At 46.9% G+C, this 26,752-nt stretch overlaps 1 protein-coding gene across 2 annotated transcripts in view; it reads right to left on the bottom strand.

Moving 5' to 3' along the window:
* Positions 1–13,543, bottom strand: part of GALNT18 (polypeptide N-acetylgalactosaminyltransferase 18) — a 198,393-nt gene extending 184,850 nt beyond the window's left edge. The window contains exon 1 of one of the 2 annotated variants that reach the window (XM_075838158.1): positions 13,145–13,543. In XM_075838158.1, coding sequence (XP_075694273.1) covers positions 13,145–13,388 — 244 coding nt within the window. In that variant the 5' untranslated portion in view covers positions 13,389–13,543. The remainder of the gene's footprint in view (positions 1–13,144) is intronic. The other variant, XM_075838157.1, reaches the window with a different exon arrangement.
* Positions 13,544–26,752: the final 13,209 nt, after the last annotated feature.

The following is a 26,752-nucleotide window of genomic DNA, read 5'->3' as shown; positions in this document are numbered from 1 at the left end:
GATCAGTACAGGATAAGTAATGTAATGTATGTACATAGTGACTCCTCCAGCAGAATAGTGAGTGCAGCTCTGGAGTATAATACAGGATGTAACTCAGGATCAGTACAGGATAAGTAATGTAATGTATGTACGCAGTGACTCCACCAGCAGAATAGTGAGTGCAGCTCTGGAGTATAATACATGATGTAACTCAGGATCAGTACAGGATAAGTAATGTAATGTATGTACGCAGTGACTCCACCAGCAGAATAGTGAGTGCAGCTCTGGAGTATAATATAATGTCTGTACACAGTGATATTTCACGTATTGTAAACAAATGAATATTCTGAACACCACAGGAGCTCTTATTTTGTGTTAAGCTGTTATATATATATATATATATAGTAAAGCCAATAATAAGCAGATGAAAAATGGAAACTTTAAGATACAACGAACGGCGCATTTTTTTTACTAAATCAATAGGCATTGTCAAAATTACAAAAATATATCACTTATGATTGGTCACCTCCTCGGCCATATTGTATGTGTTTTCAGCCCCGCCTCCATAAGCAGTGCCGGTGCAGGGAGGTGTGTCATGTGACCCTCCCTTCATAATCCCATTTAGTGGGCACAACACCCCCAGAATCAGGGTGCCATTATAGAAAGTGGTCCACCCCAGCGACAGGTTCCCTTTAAAGGACTTACAACAAGAGCAGCTGCTGAAAATTTAATTTATGTCACGTATCTTAGTGATGAGATGCCCGATGAGGCTTTTATAAGGGGGGGGGGGGGGTAATTTCTGAAACAAAACTTCCCGCAGGATTTTCTTTAATTAAAGCCCATGCAGTATCCGCCAGTGGATCACCGCCATCGCTACGCTAGTGATACACGGCTAAGGAACCACAGCAGCTCCAGTGACCCGAGGACAAGAACCAAGACAGATAAATTATTCAAAGCTTAATATAAGATCCTGGGGAGACGACGCTCACAATAATTACTCAGCAGGAACCCGAGCAGTAGCGGAGGTTAAAACCGTTAAATATATTCTATACACAGGAACAACTAGGAGATGATTCAATGTTTTTTTTTCTCAGGGTAGGGAATAAAACTGCTACTTGTGTCTCATAAATCCCATCACTTACCTTTCTTCTCCTGTAGCGGTGTCCAAAACCATTTATTTCTAGTGAAATTAGGAGGAGAAGTTAGCTACTTCCTCCCTCAATTATGTTTCTAATGAAGTGCAAACTGCATGTGACCTTCTGGGCTATAAAACGAAAGCTCTGCGGGACCTGACATATCACCGAGACCGGATCAGACCACGGAGACCCTACAGGCAGAGCTGCAATCCAGCCCACGTTGAGAGGAACGGGAGAGGGAAGCCAAACGCACTATGAGTGACTGCCGGGGAGAGCGGAGAGAGGAAGTGGGCGGAGCCTCTGGCTGACACGGTGATCGAAATTCACCCCACGTGACCCAATATGGCTGACAATGATAGCGGTCAGGTAGCTACTTCCTGACCCAGGAACTGAAGATCAGAGAAGTCTGAGCTTACACGGAATGGAGTCAGAAAAGTTCAGTTTTTGCAGAATTATTAATTTTTGTAAAAATAAATTCAGTTGGAGAAACTTCTTGAATTTTCTCAGCTCTCGGTGCCCAGATCGTGGCATCTGCCCGATCTTTGCCAGGAACGAGACTCTCGGCGGTGAAACGTATGGATTATATGAACAAAAGAATTTGAAGACCGAAGCTCCACGACAAGTCCTTTAATCCCAGAGAACGGCGTCTTATTAGGAGTTGACATTTCACACTGGAAAAATGCGATTCAGGGAGATTTGGCTGCGATTACTTTTTTTTTTTTTTAGCAGAACTCGTTATGAGGGTCTCCGCGCACTCCGTATTCTGGACACTTCTGAAGCGAGGAGCCGCCGCCAACGCCACTAAGTAAATAATTGAATTTGATTAAGGCATAATTGCGGTCAGGCTGTTTACCAGGCAGTGTAACTCTTAACGACCTCAGTCTTAAAGCTACGGCTCCATCAAAAACGTCCAATCAGCGGCGCAGGCTCCGGGAGGCTTTTATACATTATAATTTCATACTCTGTTGAATTAAATTATCTAATAAACTTCATGTCCGTCATAGCTCAATGATCCAGAGTATCTTCAGTCTCTCGGGAGATTTTGTAAAAGGTAGAAAAATCTATTTATAAGAGGACCGGTCCCTAAAAAGGGAAATTCAATTTGCAAAAAGTTGTCTAATTAGAAAAACATGGCTGTTGTCTTCTGAAAACAGCGCCACACATGATCGCAGGTTGGGTGTGGTTTTGCAGCTCAGCCCCATTCACTTCAATAAAGCGGAGCTGCAATACCAGACACAACCCATGGACAGGTGTGGCGCTGTTTCTGGAGGCATTTTCTAATTCCTTTACCTCCGTAGCGTACTTCAAAATGTGAATGAGCTTTTACATTTGTGTGGAGTTATCAATGATTCAAAGGCTTCCCCTGTGCGATGAACTTCATCTTTGTCCCTATGACAACACTTCCTGCTCCAGTTGCTTTGACTGGTGAGTGTTATCATAGGGAAATTGAGCCACTTTGTAACCAATTGGGATCTAGCATGAGTAACAAAATGAGGGGAAAAAAGTAAAATTTCATAAGGCTAAGCTAAGAGGACAGGAACAGGAAGTGTTGTCATGAGGACAAAGGAGGTGAAGCTTTTCTCTATGGGCACCTGTAACTTTAACCACTGATAATTTGCCAGAGAAATAAAATATTTTCTTAAGATATACTATACGGGCTTTATTATAGATCTTCGGGTGGTTTTTCTTTTACATTAAATGGGAGATCAACCAAAAGTTAAGGAGTTGTGCGCTTTGGATAAATCACGTTTTTTGTTTTTTATACGGGTCCCTGGATAGGCTGAGCTTACTCCTGACCCCCAGCGATCAGCTGTGATCTATGGAGGAGCCTGGCAGTAAGTGTTCTGCTTCCCTGCAGCACCACCACAGGAGAAATAAAGCATTACACAGTGTCCATTCAGATCAATGGGCCATCTATGTACAGACACGCTGGATCCTCGAGAGAGATAGAGAGCGAGGCTGTTGCAGGCGCTCTGGCCAAATGTTGAGGATCCTGAACGGGAAGGGCCCCCCCCCCGCCTATTGGAGCAGAATGGTGACTATGACAAGCCCTCTGGGAAAACATTTCAGAATTCATTCCACCAGGACATGAATACAAAGTATTGTTGCTATGGATTTCATTCCTGGCGTGTAATTGGGTGCCCTTAGGTGTCAGCGCGCCATTCTCCTGGCGCCCCAACGTGGTTATCCCTTTCTTCCCGGACAGAGTGATATTTTATACATTGTAAGACAGACAAGTAAATGACGGCTTTTGCAGAAAATGTATAGAACGGAGCGGTCCTGCCCCGAGTAATAAACGAGATGCCGACGAGCAGAGAAAATACATTCTGCTAAATGAGAGTCCTCCGAGCGCGATGCGAAATTACGCGTCAATAAATATGCATTTACTTTCTGGAAATAAGGACAAGCGCGCCCCGACATTCACAGTATTCCTGCATTAATCACCACGTGTTTGGCGCTTGTCATGGTGGGAGACATCGCTCGTACATCACGGCGACGATAAATGGCGAGGAGAGGTTAGATAAGTACCGGAGATTAATGGACACTAATGAGCAAGAAAAATTATTTTGCCGCGCGCTCGCGTTCTCAAAAACAAGAACAACTTTCTCGTAAGCGACTTGGTTCGCTCCAGTGGTCACAGTACACATTTGTTTGGCGGAGAAGGTGGGGGGGGGGGGGAGGTTTATATTATAGCGGTCATCTTTTTATACATAGCGTGACGTCCCCACACGCCGCGCCGTAACACGAGGTCCCCTCCCACTTCACATCACGGCATCTTTCCTACGCCTTAAAGGGATCGTCCAGTCTTATAAAAATTAACCTTCAACATTCTGTAATGAGAAGTTCTGAAACTTTCCTATAGACTTTGTTTCATTTCCTCAGTTTTTAAAAGCTCTGCTTTCTGTCAGTGAATGGAAAATTTTCATTTATTCAGAAGATAAAAACTGGTACAGATCTAATACCCCTCACAGCTCAGAGTTTGTTCCAGTTGTAATCGGTCTGGATAATCTTTAGGTAAAATACATCAGAAGAACAAATCTCCCCGTCCTGATGGTTTGTTACAGTGTATCAGTGCAGGTTAGGCTCTGTTCACACCTGCGTTCGCTTTTCTGCTGTTCTTTTCATTCATAGGAGCAGATCGTAGAATAACCGAAGTGCCGGATCAGTCACATGACAGACACCAACGGCGGCGGACAGAACCTACTGATTTTAACGTGTTCCGTCGGGTTTACGTCACATCTGTCATTTTTCCTGCATTTCTGACCAGATTCTAACGAAGACTCCAACACAGATGATATAGAGCCCAAAAAAGTTTCAACCTAGAGTCCAGACATTACTCTGTGAGCTAGACTAGAAACAATTGTAGCAAATCCTCAGCTGTGAGATGTCCAAGGCTTGTACTGATTTTCAGCCTTGGAATGCTGAAACAAGAATGTTTCTATTCACTGGCAGCAAGAAAGTTCTGAAACTTATACCATTACTCATCCATACCATAAACTTCATGCAATGGTGGATCATCATCAATCGACTGCCGTTCTTAGTCGCCATTTGGGATGATCGGATCGGACCGTCTGTTGGAAGATGCAGCCGGAGCTCCTCACGTCAGAAGGAACTCTCTAAGGTCTATGGCCGCCGTTATTTCACGCGCTTATCTTCGCTCTTGTTCGGTGATATTCTCGCTATTTATCTATGCGCGCCTTCTCGCTCTGCGCTCCACACAACAATGACTTGACAAATGTCTTTACAGCGATTGTGCCGCGCGGCCGTGCTCCCCCGTCACTCTTACACGCTACATGTTTGTCTGTCATTTGCATAGATTAAAAACTAATGAATATTCAGATTTTCGACAGAGCAGAACGCAGCGCCAGGAAAACCCTCACGGATTCATCTCAACCGATAAACTGCTGTACGTCTCCGATATTACCGGTGAAGAGGCCATTCAATAGCGCAGGTTTACTATTATTACACGTCAAGTGCGCCGCAGAACAGCTCAATGTCATCCAGAGACGGATCATAAACGATCAACGATAATATGAAGAAGAAAAATGTGAATAATGAGAAGAATAATAATAAAAAAAGATTATAAATAATAATAAAGGGATATATAATAAATAGATTTTTTTCTTATTCCATCATCAGCCATTTCTGGGAACGTTGGGCGGCGACCGACCGCTGCCACAGGAGAGGATGTGCCATAAAGGCCTTCGATGGGAATACCCCTTAAAATATGGGGACAATTGGACGGCCGCTCAGAGGGATTATCCGGTTACGGGTGAACAGCGTTTTCCAGATTCGTCTCTTTCGTTGTTTTACCGCAACCTCAGTGTTTCAGTTTTGGAGGGAAGTCATGAGCGACTTGCAACGACTACAAGACTTCCAACCATGCAGAATCCTTACGATTGTCGCGCATATTTTCCACCATAGAGAAACAAGGACGTTATGTGAATGTCTAGTTGAGGCCTTAATTATTATATTTAAGCTATGATCAGTGACTCCACCATAGATGCATTGTCTATTGGAGTCTGAAATCCAAATCCTGCGTGATCATAGATTCAGGCTGCTGTCCCTCCATGCTTTACACTGCAACACTGCTTGCTTAGATTGGCTGCTGTGTATTATTACACGCTCAGGAGGAATTCATTGCATAAAAGGGGCCAGAAAAACACTTTTTGGCCTTCGCCGGGGTGATGGAGCCCTATGGACAAGTTTAGTGAGATGTGAACAGGACCAAACCTGGATCAAGCGTATTATACCCATGGTGAGTGGTAAAGAGCCCATGACCATTATTGCCCAAGGGCTCAGACCCCTCCCGGCCCACCGTGGACTGTTTCTGTGGAGATAATGTTTTCTGCCCATGCCTCAGCTTCTCCAATCTTATAGGCCTACCGATTCTGTAACCCGCTCATTCTCCGGTGACATCCAGAGGCTGAAAATTGCAGCGTTACAATGTATCAGTATGATGGGAGCGATCACCCTGGAGTCCAGGACAGAAATGTATGCTACTGTTGCTTTTAGCTAAAAAAAAGGACAAATTTTACTGATACAATGTAACAAACTCAAGCCAGGACAGACCACTGATTACTGCCAGCAAGCAAAGATCTTGAAAATGTCAAGGAATTGAAACCGTACTTTTCATTATACAATATTCCAGCTTTATTTACATAGGACGAAACAATATAAAGGGTTTCTAAGTCCATTCTTGTTTTACAAGGAGCGAAATGGCAGAAAAACTTTCTTAAATTTTAGATCCTGTTGGGACATGTGGACAACTTAACATGGCAAAAAAAAATCTCCCCGAGGCCTCAGCGACAGGACGGCGACTACTATAATAATTCACGGAGAAAGTCAGAGGAGAAAAAGGAATTCAAGAATTAAAAAAAAAAAATTTGCATCGAGCCGGCAGACGAGGGGTTAATATTATCACAATGTTCTACTGCGTCAATCATCATAGCAAACTAATAACAACGGTTGTAAATGACCAATGTTCCTATTCACTGACAGCCAGCAGAGATTTTGAAACACAAGGACATTATAAAGTTGCGGAGCTTCTCATTAAACACGATTACGTTTTCTCAACATAAATTCCTTCAAAGAGAAAGAAAAAAATTATAGGAACAAATGGAATAACGGAAGTTTACACGACGACTATCCACGGACGCAAAATAATCCCGTAGAAATCAGGCAACGCGGTCTAATAATGTTCTGTATAGGGTCCCCCTAAAAAGCATCGACGTAATAAATACCCCGGCCCCCCCGGCTCGCATTCTATTCCTGACCCTTGGTTTATGATCACATGTGCCCGCCGTATATATATATATATATATATATATATATATATATCTCATGATACCACAAATATCCACCCCCACCCCACCGATAGGAGAGCGACTGTTTCTGTGGTAACGACTGCGGATAATTATTATTCTCTGTGCAGAAAAAAAAAAAAAAAAGTCCCGGCTTAAAATAATCCCAAAATAAAAATACAAAATAGTCTTCTCGTTGTCCGACGCTCGGCCCATAAATGCCAGCTGAGAAAATCTCATTCCGTCCGGAGAACTCCCTCAAATATTTACTCATCTTCCCAGACTTAAAATATCCTAGTCCTAGGGGACCGGGGAGACGAGAGGATGAACCCACGCCGACCCTGCCCAGCGGCATCACAACAGCAAACAGACCAAAGTTAGGACGAAGTAACGGAAAAGAACAGACATCAAATTAAGGGGGTCTCTGCTTTGGAAAATCCCACTTGTTAGAAGGGTCTCTTGATAATAAGCAGATCACAGTGTCCCTCTGTTTGGACCCTCCGCGATCAGCTGTGATCTGTGGGGAAACCTGGCAGTAAGTGTTCAGTTTCCCTGTAGCGCCACCACAGGAGAAATGAAGTATTACACAGTGTCCATTCATATCCATGTGTTGTCTGTGTAATACAGGACAGGACCTCCAGAGCGAGAGACGCTCTATGTGACCGCTCTCCACTCTGACCAAGAGATGAGGATCCTGAGCAGAGGACCCCCCTCTATTACCCAGAATTCCCTAATGGGGTGTATGACATTGGGGTTTCTAAACAGGATTATTCCTTTAACTAAGTTCTACTATACAAGGGAAGTCTTTGACGCTGGTTACAATGTGACAAACAGACCGAACACCAGACTGATACATTGTAACAATCCGTCAGGACAGGACAGAGGATTTGCTGCTGTTTTCAGCTCAGAGGATTGTCTAGACTGGATACAAACCCTCAGCTGTGAGAAGTATTAGGTTTTCAAGCTCTGGATGTAAGCGAGAATGTTTCTATTCACCGAGAGAAAGCAGAGATCTAGAAAACTGAGGAATTAAAACATAAAATCTATTTGAAAGTTGCAGAACTTTTCATGACAAACTGTATTACATAATGTTGGAAATCTCCAATAAATTTGTCGCAAAGCCGTCATTTTCCGTGGCATCGCAACAATCTAACAGAAGACGACCGCGTATATCGAGCGCTGCTGCCTTCTACTTATAAACCACGCGTAGAGACTGGCGGTTCCCTTGTTCCTCGTCTCTTTATAAACCCCGTCCTCTGCGTCGCCGGCCGTCTCATACATCACTGTGATTTACCGCGATTATCGTCTCATCGCTCTGCACTGGAACACAATGGGGCTCATGTACAAATAGGACGATGAAAGAAATATGGCGCTTGGACATCGGAAGCACGGCGCTCAAAACGTGCGCTGTATTTATCAAATATCCATTGGAATATAACACTGTGTATCCGCTCATTACTCCAGAAAAATGGCAGGAATATGGAGCCGTCCCCAGTGGCGAGAAAGGCGTCCTACAAGCGACATTGTTGATCCTTGATGGCCCCGACGTCATCTTAAACTTGATAATATGTGGATTGATCCAAGTCAATGGGTTGCCCTCAGGGGGCGTTCACACGTGGCGTTTTATGAACCCTTCATAGCCCCTCCCCCATCACTTAACTGGGAACATGTATAATATGTGGTATACAAAGACCCATCACCTGTATACAAAACACGTTTGGCGCACACACACACACGTAATACACGGGCAGCGGACGCGCAGGTAACACGTAATACACAGGCAGCGGACGCGCAGGCAACACGTAATACACAGGCAGCGGACGCGCAGGCAACACACAGGCAGCGGACGCGCAGGCAACACACAGGCAGCGGACGCGCAGGCAACACACAGGCAGCGGACGCGCAGGCAACACACAGGCAGCGGACGCGCAGGCAACACACAGGCAGCGGACGCGCAGGCAACACACAGGCAGCGGACGCGCAGGCAACACACAGGCAGCGGACGCGCAGGCAACACACAGGCAGCGGACGCGCAGGCAACACACAGGCAGCGGACGCGCAGGCAACACACAGGCAGCGGACGCGCAGGCAACACACAGGCAGCGGACGCGCAGGCAACACACAGGCAGCGGACGCGCAGGCAACACACAGGCAGCGGACGCGCAGGCAACACACAGGCAGCGGACGCGCAGGCAACACACAGGCAGCGGACGCGCAGGCAACACACAGGCAGCGGACGCGCAGGCAACACAAAGGCAGCGGACGCGCAGGCAACACACAGGCAGCGGACACACAGGTAACACGTAATACACAGGCAGCGGACACGCAGGTAACACGTAATACACAGGCAGCGGACGCGCAGGCAACACACAGGCAGCGGACACGCAGGCAACACGTAACACACAGGCAGCGGACGCGCAGGTAACACGTAACACACAGGCAGCGGACGGGCAGGTAACACGTAACACACAGGCAGCGGACGCGCAGGTAACACGTAATACACAGGCAGCGGACGGGCAGGTAACACGTAATACACAGGCAGCGGACACGCAGGTAACACGTAATACACAGGCAGCGGACACGCAGATAACGCGTAATACACAGGCAGCGGACACGCAGGCAACACGTAATACACAGGCAGCGGACGCGCAGGCAACACACAGGCAGCGGACACGCAGGCAACACGTAACACACAGGCAGCGGACGCGCAGGTAACACGTAACACACAGGCAGCGGACGGGCAGGTAACACGTAACACACAGGCAGCGGACGCGCAGGTAACACGTAATACACAGGCAGCGGACGGGCAGGTAACACGTAATACACAGGCAGCGGACACGCAGGTAACACGTAATACACAGGCAGCGGACACGCAGATAACGAGTAATACACAGGCAGCGGACACGCAGATAACGAGTAATACACAGGCAGCGGACACGCAGATAACGAGTAATACACAGGCAGCGGACACGCAGGTAACACGTAATACACAGGCAGCGGACGCGCAGGCAACACACAGGCAGCGGACACGCAGGCAACACACAGGCAGCGGACACGCAGGCAACACACAGGCAGCGGACACGCAGGCAACACGTAATACACAGGCAGCGGACACGCAGGTAACACGTAACACACAGGCAGCGGACGCGCAGGCAACACACAGGCAACACGTAATACACAGGCAGCGGACGCGCAGGTAACACGTAACACACAGGCAGCGGACAGGCAGGTAACACGTAACACACAGGCAGCGGACGGGCAGGTAACACGTAATACACAGGCAGCGGACGGACAGGTAACACGTAATACACAGGCAGCGGACGGGCAGGTAACACGTAATACACAGGCAGCGGACGGGCAGGTAACACGTAATACACAGGCAGCGGACACGCAGGTAACACGTAATACACAGGCAGCGGACACGCAGGTAACACGTAACACACAGGCAGAGGACACGCAGATAACGCGTAATACACAGGCAGCGGACACGCAGGTAACACGTAACACACAGGCAGCGGACACGCAGATAACGCGTAATACACAGGCAGCGGACACGCAGGCAACACGTAATACACAGGCAGCGGACACGCAGGCAACACGTAATACACAGGCAGCGGACACGCAGGCAACACGTAATACACAGGCAGGGGACACGCAGGCAACACGTAATACACAGGCAGGGGACACGCAGGCAACACGTAATACACAGGCAGGGGACACGCAGGCAACACGTAATACACAGGCAGCGGACACGCAGGTAACACGTAATACACAGGCAGCGGACACGCAGGTAACACGTAATACACAGGCAGCGGACACGCAGGTAACACGTAATACACAGGCAGCGGACACGCAGGTAACACGTAATACACAGGCAGCGGACACGCAGGTAACACGTAATACACAGGCAGCGGACACGCAGGTAACACGTAATACACAGGCAGCGGACACGCAGGTAACACGTAACACACAGGCAGCGGACACGCAGGTAACACGTAATACACAGGCAGCGGACACGCAGGCAACACGTAATACACAGGCAGCGGACACGCAGGTAACACGTAATACACAGGCAGCGGACACGCAGGTAACACGTAATACACAGGCAGCGGACACGCAGGTAACACGTAATACACAGGCAGCGGACACGCAGATAACGAGTAATACACAGGCAGCGGACACGCAGGTAACACGTAATACACAGGCAGCGGACACGCAGGCAACACGTAATACACAGGCTGCGGACACGCAGGTAACACGTAATACACAGGCAGCGGACACGCAGATAACGAGTAATACACAGGCAGCGGACACGCAGGCAACACGTAATACACAGGCAGGGGACACGCAGGCAACACGTAATACACAGGCAGCGGACACGCAGGTAACACGTAATACACAGGCAGCGGACACGCAGGTAACACGTAATACACAGGCAGCGGACACGCAGGTAACACGTAATACACAGGCAGCGGACACGCAGGTAACACGTAATACACAGGCAGCGGACACGCAGGTAACACGTAACACACAGGCAGCGGACACGCAGGCAACACGTAATACACAGGCAGCGGACACGCAGGCAACACGTAATACACAGGCAGCGGACACGCAGGCAACACGTAATACACAGGCAGCGGACACGCAGGTAACACGTAATACACAGGCAGCGGACACGCAGGTAACACGTAATACACAGGCAGCGGACACGCAGATAACGAGTAATACACAGGCAGCGGACACGCAGGTAACACGTAATACACAGGCAGCGGACACGCAGGCAACACGTAATACACAGGCTGCGGACACGCAGGTAACACGTAATACACAGGCAGCGGACACGCAGGTAACACGTAATACACAGGCAGCGGACACGCAGATAACACGTAATACACAGGCAGCGGACGCGCAGGTAACACGTAATACACAGGCAGCGGACACGCAGGTAACACGTAATACACAGGCAGCGGACACGCAGGCAACACGTAATACACAGGCAGCGGACACGCAGGCAACACGTAATACACAGGCAGCGGACGCGCAGGCAACACACAGGCAGCGGACACGCAGGCAACACGTAACACACAGGCAGCGGACACGCAGATAACACGTAATACACAGGCAGCGGACACGCAGATAACACGTAATACACAGGCAGCGGACGCGCAGGTAACACGTAATACACAGGCAGCGGACGCGCAGGTAATATGTATTTTACACCTATTAGCTCCACCCACCAATGTGTATATATCGGACCTCCTGTGTATATCTATCTGATCACCTGAATTCCAGCAGGTCTGTACATTACTACTCACCTGTATGTAACGGACCACCTACCTGTGTATTACTTACTGCCGGTATATGGGAAGTGGCAAAACTCCAGTGCCTCTATATAATGTATCTACCTGTCTATTACAACCAGCACAAGGTAACAGCAGCATGCTGATCTGTATATTACCTATAGATTACATACTCTCCAGTACCTTGGATGTGTTGGTAGGTTATGACATATACAGGTAAGTGAAGATGGTATATACACAGGTAGTTGGTGATGTAATATACAGGTAAATTATAGCATAATATACAGGTAGATGGTATAACATACATGTAAACGACTGTATAGTACACAGGTAATATAAGTAGTAGTATATATACGCTCCGTACCTTGGATGTGCTGGTTTAGGAGGATATATACAGGTAGGTAAAAGTATAATATACAGGTAGAGGACAGTATACCATACAGGTAACTATGTTCTGTACCTTGGATGTTCTAGTTAATGATGATATACACAGGTAGACGGTGTAGGTAACAGTAGTATATACAGGTAAGTGATGTAATAAGTAGTAGTATATGCTCCGTACCTTGGATGTGCTGGTAGATGATTATAGTATATACAAGTAGATGGTGATGGTATATACAGGAAGATGGTACAGCATACAGGTATGGGATGGTATATGCAGGTAGATGGTACATACAAGTAGATGGTATAGTATACAGGTAGGTGATGGTATACACAGGTAATATAAGTAGAAGTTAGGGGTCCTTCTTACCTTGGATGTGCTGGTTGATGAGGTATACACAGGTAGATGGTATAGTATACAGGTTGATGGAGCAGTTGGCGGTATACACAGTCAGGGGAAGGTATACACAGGCAGGGGACGGTATACACAGGCAGGGGACGGTATACACAGGTAATACAAGTAGCAGGTAGGGGTTCTTCTTACCTTGGATGTGCTGGTTGATGACGCTCTCCAGCCGCTCTAGGCGCTCGATGATCCGCAGAGTGTCGCCGGCTTTGTCGTCGGGGGGCTCCAGCTTGGGGCGCTCCGGGGGCTCCTGTACCCGCACGTAGAGGCCGGCCATGTAGTTGGTGACCCAGCCCACATAGAGCAGGCACAGCACGTTACTCATCCCGCTCAGGATAACGCAGGTGGATACGAGCGGTTTGGTTTTCCTGGTACACAGCATCCTCGGCTGCCTCCATAGAGCGGGGCGGGGGGTCCCCGGCGGCCGCAGAGTACGGGCAGCAGTCAGGGTAGCAGGGGTCCCGGGAGCTCGCCGAACTCTCCGCCGCTTCTCATCGTACTGAACGGCCAGTAGTCTCCACTCTCCAGGAGTGGAGTCCGGGCACAGCGGGCACCATGTGACAGCCTGGCCAGCCAATCATCGCTCTAGCTCCCGGACACCTGTCCAATCACTGGCGAGAGGAGGCGGAGCTTCTCCTGAGCTAAAACCTGCTCCTCTCCGCACATTCCTGCGCTCACTTATTACATTGTTATATTATATTTTTATATTATACTGTACTGATATTTTATATTATATTGTTAAATTAAATTATTATAGTATACTGTTATTATTATTATATTATTATTATTATTATTACTACACTGTTATATTATATTATACTTTTATAGTATACTGTACTGTTATATTATAGTGTTATATTATATTGGTATACATGCAGAATACTAAAGGACTTTCCGATTGCAACCAATCAGATCACTGCTTCCATGTTCTTATTTCTGCCTAAACAATAATTACAGCAGAATTTCGATTGGTTGCTACAGCAACAAGGCCGCTCTGTTGTTTGCCCCACCAATGTGTGGTCCCTGGCAGAAAGAGGGATAGTCAGTGACCCATGTGTGATCCTTAGCAAAAAGGGGGATACTCGGAGACTGATGTGTGGTCCCTGGCAGAAAGAGGGATTGTCAATCACTGATGTGTGGTCCCTGCAGAAAGGGGGATAGTCGGTGACTGATGTGTGGTCCCAGGCAGAAAAGGGGATAGTCAGTGACCGATGTGTGAACCTTAGCAGAAAGGGGGAAAGTTGATGACCGATGTGTGGTCCCTAGCAGAAAAGGGAATAGTCAGTGACCGATGTGTGGTCCCTGATAGAAAGAGGGATGGTTAAGCGATGTCTCTAATCTGAGCGACAACAAGCGGTTAAAGCCACTGGGACAGTGACTCTGAGTTACAGCCTGTATTATACTCCAGAGCTGCATTCACTATTCTGCTGGTGGAGTCACTGTGTACATACATTACGTTACTTATCCTGTACTGATCCTGAGTTACATCCTGTATTATACTCCAGAGCTGTACTCACTATTCTGCTGGTGGAGTCACTGTGTACATACATTACCTTACTTATCCTGTACTGATCCTGAGTTATATCCTGTATTATACTCCAGAGCTGCACTCACTATTCTGCTGGTGGAGTCACTGTGTACATACATTACATTACTTATCCTGTACTGATCCTGAGTTACATCCTGTATTATACTCCAGAGCTGCACTCACTATTCTGCTGGTGGAGTCACTGTGTACATACATTACATTACTTATCCTATACTGATCCGGAGTTATATCCTGTATTATACTCCAGAGCTGCATTCACTATTCTGCTGGTGGAGTCACTGTGTACATACATTACATTACTTATCCTGTACTGATCCTGAGTTACATCCTGTATTATACTCCAGAGCTGCACTCACTATTCTGCTGGTGGTCTCACTGTGTACATACATTACATTACTTATCCTGTACTGATCCTGAGTTATATCCTGTATTATACTCCAGAGCTGCACTCAATATTCTGCTGGTGGTGTCACTGTGTACATACATTACTTATCCTGTACTGATCCTGAGTTATATCCTGTATTATACTCCAGAGCTGCACTCACTATTCTGCTGGTGGAGTCACTGTGTACGTAAATTACATTACTTATCCTGTACTGATCCTGAGTTACATCCTGTATTATACTCTAGAGCTGCACTCACTATTTTGCTTGTGGAGTCACTGTGTACATACATTACTTATCCTATACTGATCCTGAGTTACATCCTGTATTATACTCCAGAGCAGCACTCACTATTCTGCTGGTGGAGTCACTGTGTACATACATTACAGAACTTATCCTGTACTGATCCCGAGTTACATCCTGTGTTATACTCCAGAGCAGCACTCACTATTCTGCTAGTGGAATCACTGTGTACATACATTACTTATCCTGTACTGATCCTGAGTTACATCCTGTATTATACTCCAGAGCTGCACTCACTATTCTGCTGGTGGAGTCACTATGTACATACATTACATTACTTATCCTGTACTGATCCTGAGTTACATCCTATATTATACTCCAGAGCTGCACTCACTATTCTGCTGGTGGAGTCACTGTGTACAGACATTACATTACTTATCCTGTACTGATCCGGAGTTATATCCTGTATTATACTCCAGAGCTGCACTCACTATTCTGGGACGTGGGAACACTAATTGCGCTCCCTCTGCAGTATAGGAGCTCAGCTAGCTGTTAGGGGGGTGTCTGTCCACAAGTTTGTTTCCAATACCAACCAGCAGAATTATGAGTGCAGCTCTAAGTGTGACTGGAGTAGAGGACATCCTGGAACTCCGTACCAGTACAAGATAAATAACGCAATGTATTTACAAAGTTGCTCTAAATTGACAACTTGCGCGTTATTTAACTCTTTGTTGTCGTGGTGCTGTGTTGCAGTTCTGCCAGCATACTGGGCATGGTGTGATGGGGTTTTTTCTCTTCTGCCTGCAGGATGATAAATGGTCTGCGCTGCTCTCCCCTCACCTGTGTCCAGCACCGTGCACATTACTGGACCAATCGATGCCCTCAGAGCAGATGTACAAGCGAAGTGCCAGGCTGTGAACCCGCAGAACACTGCTCATTAACCCCTCCTTTGCCAGTGGACTTACACCAGTCACTCAGCATTATGTATAATAACATTTCGAATCATTATTAGGTCATTTAACCCTTGATTGTCGGTTGTCTAGCTCTTCAGCTCACCTCTGACTTCTCATGCACTTTCCATGAGACAGGGGCACTTTAAACAGAGGCACTTTAAACAGGGGCACCCACATGGTTACAATCTAGTAGGCATTGAGACAGCCACTATAAGACTTACTGCAGCAATCGGGGAAGGCCTTATTACCTGGAAGAAACATTTATGACCACATAGGTCCCATAACATAACATAGGTCCCGTATTTGTAGAGAATATCAGTCTGCGCTATTATTAACCGCACTGATGTCCCTGTGTGACTCCGCTGCTTTCACCAGTGAAGTGTAGGACAGCAGCGCTCCTTGTGGCCATCTTAATTACTGCATGGCAGAAAACATCCCCATGTAAAAGTGAACGTTCCCTTTTAGACATCTTCTTAGACGTTACATGACGTCATCGGTGAGGTCTGGGACCTCCACCAGATACTACAATGAAGAGGCCGACTGTAGAGCGCTTCTGAGCACCATGCCCCTTTGTGCTTTAGTGTGCTTGGGGTTTGGGCACTGCCATGTGTAGTATTAAAAGTAGTGAATAAAGACAGGACTTCTAGTGGTTCTCAGATCATACTTTTAAGGGTGACACGCAATGCATTTTAGGGTCAGCCTGATCTTTTCTACAGACTGTTCACTTTGAGATACTTCACAGAAAACATTAAAGGGATTGTTCCGTTTAGAAAACCAATTTCCATTATGTAATTCTGGGGGTAATAGAGGGGGGTCCTCAGTGGCGGATTAAGTAGACCATGGGCCCTGGGCTGTTACCCAAACTTGGGCCCCCCTTCCTCACCGCCGCCCTGCCGCACCGTAACTATATTTAACACTACTTTTTTGGGCAAGCATTAACAGTGTTACGATTCCCCTTGTCACAGGGCTGTGTCCCTACATACTGACAGTATCACACTGTGCTAGGACACATCCTCCTGACAAGGGGAATTGTCTATCAGTCCTGGACTGCAGAAAGACTTTGTGAAATACAAGGATTTCCTATAATAAACATGTCAGGAGAGGTGACAGATTCTCTATAAATCTAGTGACTCACAGGTGACGACGTAGTTTTTTTCCTCTTCTCCATCCAGTCCAGACTTCATGACGACTTTTCCCGGCCATGACCCATTTCTGCAGAATTTGCCACTCAGATGTCTTTGGCTCCTCACTTTTCCAACATTTCCACACCTATAAACAAAGATAATATTATCATGGTGCCACACACTGTGCCCCTAAATATAATAGCACCAAACACTGCGCCCCTGAATAAAATAGTACAAACACTGTGCCCCTAAATATTATAGCACCATAGACTGCGCCCCTGAATATAATTGTGTCAAACACTGTAGATAGCACCACACACAGCCCCCTGTAAATAGCGCTTCACAGTCCTCCCCCTCTGTAAATAGCGTCACATAGCCCTCCCCCTCTTGTATATAGTGCTACACAGCAATCCCCCTTAGATATAGTGATACACAGCGCTCCCTTCTATTTAGTGCTATACCACAATCCCTCCTTGTATATTGTGCTACACAGCGTCTCCCCCCTTGGACCTGCAGCTCTTGTAATTGCTCAGTATAATGTCCCCCGTAGCTGCCCCCACAGTATATTGCCACCCATAGCTGCCCCCACAGTATAATGCCCTTCATAGCTGCCTCTACACAGTATAATGCCCCATAGATGTGACACAGTATAATGCCCCATAGATGTGACACAGTATTATGCCTCCATAGCTGCGACACAGTATAATGCCTCCATAGCTGCAACACAGTATAATGCCTCCATAGCTGCAACACAGTATAATGTCCCCATAGCTGTGACACAGTATAATGCCCCATAGCTGCGACACCGTATAATGCCCCTATAGCTGCAACACAGTATAATGCCTCCATAGCTGACACAGTATAATGTCCCCATAGCTGTGACACAGTATAATGCCCCATAGCTGCGACACAGTATTATGCCTCCATAGCTGCGACACAGTATAATGCCTCCATAGCTGCGACACAGTATAATGCCTCCATAGCTGCAACACAGTATAATGCCTCCATAGCTGCAACACAGTATAATGTCCCCATAGCTGTGACACATTATAATGCCCCATAGCTGCGACACCGTATAATGCCCCTATAGCTGCAACACAGTATAATGTCCCCATAGCTGTGACACAGTATAATGCCCCATAGCTGACACAGTATAATGCCTCCATAGATGTGACACCGTATAATGCCTCCATAGCTGCAACACAGTATAATGCCTCCATAGATGTGACACAGTAAAATGCCCCATAGCTGACACAGTATAATGCCCCATAGCTGACACAGTATAATGCCTCCATAGCTGTGACACAGTATAATACCCCCATAGAGGCGACACAGTAAAATGCCCCATAGCTGACACAGCATAATGCCCCATATGTGCGTACCTAATAAAAAAGAAAACATAATTGCTTACCTATCCCGGTTCCCACGACGGTGGGGGATGCGATGCTTCTCCTCCTCTGCACTGTGCTGTGAGTGACTCCGTGCAGACAGGCGCGATGACGTCACTACATCGCGCCTGCCTGCACCGAGCCGCTCACGGCAGAGTGAATGCTGGAGCGAGGCTCCAGCATTCAACCCAACTGAATCTGCGTCCTGCGGATGCAGATTCAGTTGGAAGCGGGCAGCGCGGTTCGGGCCGCGATGGGCGGTTCGGGCCGCGATGGGCGGTTCGGGCCCCGATGGGCCCCCTGGCAGCCTCGGGCCCCGATGGGCCCCCTGGCAGCCTCGGGCCCCGGGCGACCGCCCGAAACGCCTATATTATAATCCGCCATTGGGGGTCCTCTGTTCAGGATCGTCATCTCTTGGTCAGAGTGGAGAGCGGTTACATAGAGGGTCTCTCTCTCAGGAGGACCTGCCCTGTCCTGCATTACACAGGCAACACATTGATATGAATGGACACTGTGTAATACTTCATTTCTCCTGTGGTAGCGCTGCAGGGAAACTGATCACTTACTGCCAGGTTTCCCCACAAATTACAGATGATCGCTGGGGGGTTCCAGCAGGGGGACACTTTGTGATCTGCTTTTTGTGGATATCACAGGAATACATCACTACAGTATCCAGACCACCAGGGATATTACAGGAATATTATAACTATAGTATCCAGACCACCAAGGATATTAAAGGAATACATCACTATAGTATCCAGACCACCAGGGATATTACAGGAATACATCACTATAGTATCCAGACCACCAGCGAAATTACAGGAATAATTATCACTATAGTTTCCAGACCACCAGGTATATTACAAGAATACATCACTATAGTATCCAGACCACCAGGGATATTACAGGAATATTATCACTATACTATCCAGACCACCAAGGATATTAAAGGAATACATCACTATAGTATCCAGACCACCAGGGATATTACAGGAATACATCACTATAGTATCCAGACCACCAGCGAAATTACAGGAATATTATCACTATAGTATCCAGACCACCAGGAATATTATCACTATAGTATCCAGACCACCAGGGATATTACAGGAACACATCACTATAGTATCCAGACCACCAGGGATATTACAGGAATATTATCACTATTGAACCCAGACCACCAGGAATATTACAGGAACACATCACTATTAGTATCCAGACCACCAGGGATATTACAAGAATACATCACTATAGTATGCAGACCACCAGGGATATTACAGGAACACATCACTATAGAATCCAGACCACCAGGGATATTACAGGATTATCACTATAGTATCCAGACCACCACGGATATTACAGGAATACATCACTATAGTAGGCAGACCACCAGGGATATTACAGGAACACATCACTGTAGAATCCAGACCACCAGGGATATTGCAGGAATATTATCACTATAGTATGCAGACCACCAGGGATATTACAGGAACACATCACTATAGAATCCAGACCACCAGGGATATTACAGGATTATCACTATAGTATCCAGACCACCAGGAATATTACAGGAATACATCCCTATAGTAGGCAGACCACCAGGGATATTACAGGAACACATCACTATAGTATCCAGGCCACCAGGGATATTACAGGAATACATCACTATAGTATACAGACCACCAGGGATATTAAAGGAATATTATCACTATAGTATCCAGACCACCAGTGATATTACAGGAACACATCACTATAGTATCCAGACCACCAGGGTTATTACAGAAATATTATCACTATAGAACCCAGACCACCAGGAATATTACAGGAACACATCACTATAGTATCCAGACCACCAGGGATATTACAGGAATATTATCACTATAGTATCCAGACCACCAGGGATATTACAGGAACACATCACTATAGTATCCAGACCACCAGGGATATTACAGGAATATTATCACTATAGAATCCAGACCACCAGGGATATTACAGGAACACATCACTATAGTATCCAGACCACCAGGGATATTACAGGAATATTATCACTATAGTATCCAGACCACCAGGGATATTACAGGAACACATCACTATAGAATCCAGACCACCAGGGATATTACAGGAATATTACCACTATAGTATCCAGACCACCAGGGATATTACAGGAATACATCACTATAGTATGCAGACCACCAGGGATATTACAGGAACACATCACTATAGTATCCAGACCACCAGGGATATTACAGGAATATTATCACTATAGTATCCAGACCACAAGGAATATTACAGGAATACATCCCTATAGTAGGCAGACCACCAGGGACATTACAGGAACACATCACTATAGTATCCAGATCACCACGGATATTACAGGAATACATACTATAGTATGCAGACCACCAGGGATATTACAGGAACACATCACTATAGAATCCAGACCACCAGGGATATTACAGGATTATCACTATAGTATCCAGACCACCAGGGATATTACAGGAATATTATCACTATAGTATCCAGACCACAAGGAATATTACAGGAATACATCCCTATAGTAGGCAGACCACCAGGGACATTACAGGAACACATCACTATAGTATCCAGATCACCACGGATATTACAGGAATACATACTATAGTATGCAGACCACCAGGGATATTACAGGAACACATCACTATAGAATCCAGACCACCAGGGATATTACAGGATTATCACTATAGTATCCAGACCACCAAGAATATTATAGGAATACATCCCTATAGTAGGCAGACCACCAGGAATATTACAGGAACACATCACTATAGTATCCAGACCACCAGGGATATTACAGGAATACATCACTATAGTATACAGACCACCAGGGATATTAAAGGAATATTATCACTATAGTATCCAGACCACCAGTGATATTACAGGAACACATCACTATAGTATCCAGACCACCAGTGTTATTACAGAAATATTATCACTATAGAACCCAGACCACCAGGAATATTACAGGAACACATCACTATAGTATCCAGACCACCAGGGATATTACAGGAATATTATCACGATAGTATCCAGACCACCAGGGATATTACAGGAATATTATCACTATAGTATCCAGACCACCAGGGATATTACAGGAACACATCACTATAGTATCCAGACCACCAGGGATATTACAGGAATATTATCACTATAGAATCCAGACCACCAGGGATATTACAGGAACACATCACTATAGTATCCAGACCACCAGGGATATTACAGGAATATTATCACTATAGTATCCAGACCACCAGGGATATTACAGGAACACATCACTATAGAATCCAGACCACCAGGGATATTACAGGAATATTACCACTATAGTATCCAGACCACCAGGGATATTACAGGAATACATCACTATAGTATGCAGACCACCAGGGATATTACAGGAACACATCACTATAGTATCCAGACCACCAGGGATATTACAGGAATATTATCACTATAGTATCCAAACCACAAGGAATATTACAGGAATACATCCCTATAGTAGGCAGACCACCAGGGACATTACAGGAACACATCACTATAGTATCCAGACCACCACGGATATTACAGGAATACATCACTATAGAATCCAGACCACCAGTGATATTACAGGAATATTATCACTATAGAATCCAGACCACCAGGGATATTACAGGAATATTATCACTATAGAATCCAGACCACCAGGGATATTACAGGAATACATCCCTATAGTATCCAGACCACCAGGGATATTACAGGAACACATCACTATAGTATCCAGAACACCAGGGATATTACAGGAACACATCACTATAGTATCCAGACCACCAGGGATATACAGGAACACATCATTATGTATAAACCACCTGTAATGGTGGGGGGGGTAGGGAAACGGACAAGTGAGCCCTAATCTACCCGCCACTCTGTCCCTGCCTACTTGCAACGACCCGCCCTAGGCGACGGGGTACAACTGGGCGGCGGTCCCTGCGCTCAGTAAGTGCATGACAAACACGACAAACAAACAAGGGAATACAAGCAAGGGAAATGGGCAGTTGCTCGCGGAAACACCGTGAGCAACAGAGTAGTGAACGAGCCGAGTAAAGCCAGGAGAGTGCGAGGTACAAAGCGAAAAGCAGAAGAGTAGTCGGTAAGCCGGGGTCTGTATGGAGCAGGATCAAAAGTAGCAGGAGCTGTAGCTGGGCCAGGAAACCTCAAGGAAAGAATTCACAAGCACAGATGGACAGGAAGAGCAGGCTTAAATAGACCGAGGGCGGGAGCTAGCTGAGTCTGGCCAGGTTGCGATAGGCTCTCCCACTCCTAAGCCTGCCAGCCTGAGTGGAGGAAGCTGGTGTCTGTCTCAGGGATGTACACTCAGGTGTTGACTGATTAATTCTGGGAATTAACCCCGAAGCAGTGCCTGGCAGATCCTTTACAGTACCCCCCCTTTTATGAGGGGCCACCGGACCCTTTCTAAGTGGACCTGGCTTACTGGGGAAACGCAGGTGGAACCTCCTGACCAATACCCCAGCGTGAACATCCCGGGCGGGTACCCAAGTCCTCTCCTCAGGCCCATATCCTCTCCAATGGACCAGGTACTGGAGGGAGCCTTGGACCATCTTGCTGTCCACGATCCTGGCCACCTCAAATTCCACCCCCTCAGGGGTGAGGACGGGAACAGGAGGTTTCCTCGAGGGGGCCAAGGACGGGGAGCAGCGTTTCAGGAGGGAGGCATGAAACACGTTGTGTATACGAAAAGACGGGGGTAACTCCAGCCGGAAAGAGACAGGACTGAGGACCTCAATGACCTTATACGGCCCAATAAACCGGGGAGCAAACTTTTTGGACGGAACCTTGAGACGCAAGTTCCTGGATGACAACCACACCAGATCCCCGACCACAAACAGGGGGTTAGCAGAACGTCTTCTATCGGCCTGAGCCTTCTGTATGCTCTGGGACGCCTCTAGGTTCTTCTGAACCTGGGCCCAGACTGTGCACAGATCCCGATGAACGACCTCCACCTCGGGATTGTTGGAACAACCAGGTGAAACGGAGGAGAACCGTGGATTAAACCCAAAATTACAGAAAAAGGGAGAGACCCCTGACGAGTTACTGACCCGGTTATTAAGGGAAAATTCGGCGAGGGGAATGAAAGAAACCCAATCAAATTGACAGTCAGAGACAAAACATCTTAAGTATTGTTCTAGAGACTGATTAGTCCTCTCCGTTTGGCCATTGGTTTCAGGATGGAAAGCAGAGGAGAAGGACAGATCAATCCCCAACTTATTACAGAAGGCTCTCCAAAACAATGAAACAAATTGTACCCCTCTGTCAGAAACAATATTGACGGGGACCCCATGGAGACGCAGGATGTGTTTGATAAACAAGGTAGCCAACGTCTTGGCGTTGGGTAGTTTCTTGAGGGGCACAAAGTGGCACATTTTACTGAAGCGGTCTACCACCACCCACACCACCGACTTGCCTTGGGATGGAGGCAAATCGGTGATAAAATCCATGGAGATATGTGTCCAAGGTCTCTGGGGAATGGGCAACGAACGCAGTAAGCCCGCTGGTCGGGACCTGGGAGTCTTGGACCTGGCACAAACCTCACAGGCGGCGACGTAGGCCTTAACGTCTTTAGGCAAACCAGGCCACCAATAATTTCTGGTAATGAGGTGTTTGGTACCCAGGATGCCTGGATGGCCAGATAGTGCGGAGTCGTGATTTTCCCTAAGTACCCTTAGCCGGAATTGCAGGGGAACAAACAGCTTGTTCTCAGGAAGGTTCCCAGGAGCTGAACCTTGATCAGTAGCAATTTCAGAGACTAAATCGGACTCGATAGAGGAAATGACTATACCTGGAGGCAAAATACAAACAGGATCTTCCTCCGAAGGAGGGCTGGCCATGAAGCTACGCGACAGTGCATCCGCCTTAATATTTTTAGACCCGGCCCTATAGGTAACCAAAAAATTGAATCTGGTAAAAAACAACGCCCATCGAGCTTGTCTCGGGTTTAGCCTCCGGGCAGATTCTAGGAAAACCAGATTCTTGTGGTCGGTAAGGACCGTTACCTGGTGCCTAGCCCCCTCCAGGAAGTGGCGCCACTCTTCAAATGCCCATTTAATGGCTAAAAGTTCGCGGTTGCCAATATCATAGTTACACTCCGTGGGCGAAAACTTCCTAGAAAAGTAAGCACAGGGGCGGAGATGGGTGAGGGAGCTGGTACCCTGGGACAAGACGGCCCCCACTCCCACCTCGGACGCGTCAACCTCCACAATAAATGGCTCCCTTTGGTTGGGCTGAACCAGCACGGGGGCCGAGATAAAGCACTTCTTGAGGGTCTCAAAAGCCTGGACGGCCTCAGGGGGCCAATGGAGGACATCAGCACCCTTGCGAGTGAGGTCCGTAAGAGGCTTAGCGACGACCGAGAAGTTAGCAATAAATCTCCTGTAATAGTTAGCGAACCCCAAAAAACACTGTAGCGCTTTCAGGGAGGCAGGTTGGACCCATTCAGCCACAGCCTGAACCTTGGCAGGGTCCATGCGGAATTCATGAGGAGTGAGGATTTGACCTAAAAATGGTATCTCCTGTACCCCAAATACACATTTTTCGATTTTGGCAAACAGTTTGTTTTCTCGAAGGACCTGGAGCACTTTCCTGACATGCTCTATGTGGGAGGACCAGTCCCTGGAAAACACCAATATGTCATCAAGGTACACTACAAGAAATATCCCCAGGTAATTTCTCAAAATCTCATTTATGAAGTTCTGGAAGACCGCAGGGGCATTGCACAACCCAAAGGGCATGACGAGGTATTCGAAATGGCCTTCGGGCGTGTTAAACGCAGTTTTCCACTCATCCCCCTCTTTGATGCGAATAAGGTTATACGCCCCCCGTAGATCCAATTTAGAGAACCATTGGGCCCCCTGAACCTGATTAAAGAGATCAGGAATCAAAGGAAGGGGATACTGGTTCCTTACCGTGACCTTATTCAGGCCACGGTAGTCAATGCATGGCCTAAGACCCCCATCCTTCTTCCCTACGAAGAAGAAGCCAGCACCTACCGGAGAAGAAGAGGGACGAATGTAACCCTTGGCCAGGGATTCCTGGATATACTCCCTCATGGCTTCACGTTCGGGACAAGAAAGGTTAAATATCCTACCCTTAGGAAGCTTAGCTCCTGGTACCAATTCGATAGCGCAATCGTATTCTCTATGAGGCGGTAATACTTCGGAGGCCTCTTTAGAGAAAACATCAGCGAAGTCCTGAACAAACTCGGGTAGCGTATTCGCCTCCTCAGGGGGAGAAATAGAATTAACAGAAAAACATGACGTACAACATTCATTACCCCATTTGGTTAGCTCCCCAGTATTCCAGTCAAACGTAGGATTATGCAACTGCAACCAGGGAAGACCTAGAACCAAATCGTACGATAATCCCTGCATCAATAGTACAGAGCATTGCTCCAAATGCATGGAGCCAACAAGGAGTTCAAAAACAGGGGTATGCTGTGTAAAATAACCATTAGCAAGAGGAGTGGAGTCGATACCCACTACCGGAACAGGTTTAGGCAAATCAATCAGAGGCATAGCGAGAGACATAGCAAATTCCACAGACATGATATTAGTAGAGGACCCTGAATCCACGAAGGCACTGCCGGTAGCAGACCTACCACCAAAAGAGACCTGAAAGGGAAGCAATATCTTAGTACGTTTCATATTTACGGGAAATACCTGTGCGCCCAAGTGACCTCCCCGATGATCACTTGGACGCGGGAGCTCTCTGACAGCATTCTTACGCTTGGGACAGTTGTTTACTTGATGCTTGACATCCCCACAGTAGAAGCAGAGACCATTCTTCCTGCGGAATTCTCTACGTTGTTGAGGGGACACGGAGGCCCCGAGTTGCATAGGTATTTCTGAGTCTTTAGGGGAGAAACGAAGCAACGGGACTTCGGGAGGCATCATGGGGGAGTCGGAGGAAAAAACACATAAACGTTCACGTTGTCGTTCCCTGAGACGTCGGTCAAGTCGTACCACTAAAGCCATAACCTGGTCTAAGGAGTCAGAAGAGGGATAACTAACTAGCAGGTCTTTCAGG

The sequence above is a fragment of the Rhinoderma darwinii genome, chromosome 9 (assembly GCF_050947455.1).
Source record: "Rhinoderma darwinii isolate aRhiDar2 chromosome 9, aRhiDar2.hap1, whole genome shotgun sequence".
In the NCBI taxonomy this organism is placed as follows: domain Eukaryota; kingdom Metazoa; phylum Chordata; class Amphibia; order Anura; family Rhinodermatidae; genus Rhinoderma; species Rhinoderma darwinii.
This window is presented reverse-complemented; position numbering and strand designations above follow the sequence as displayed.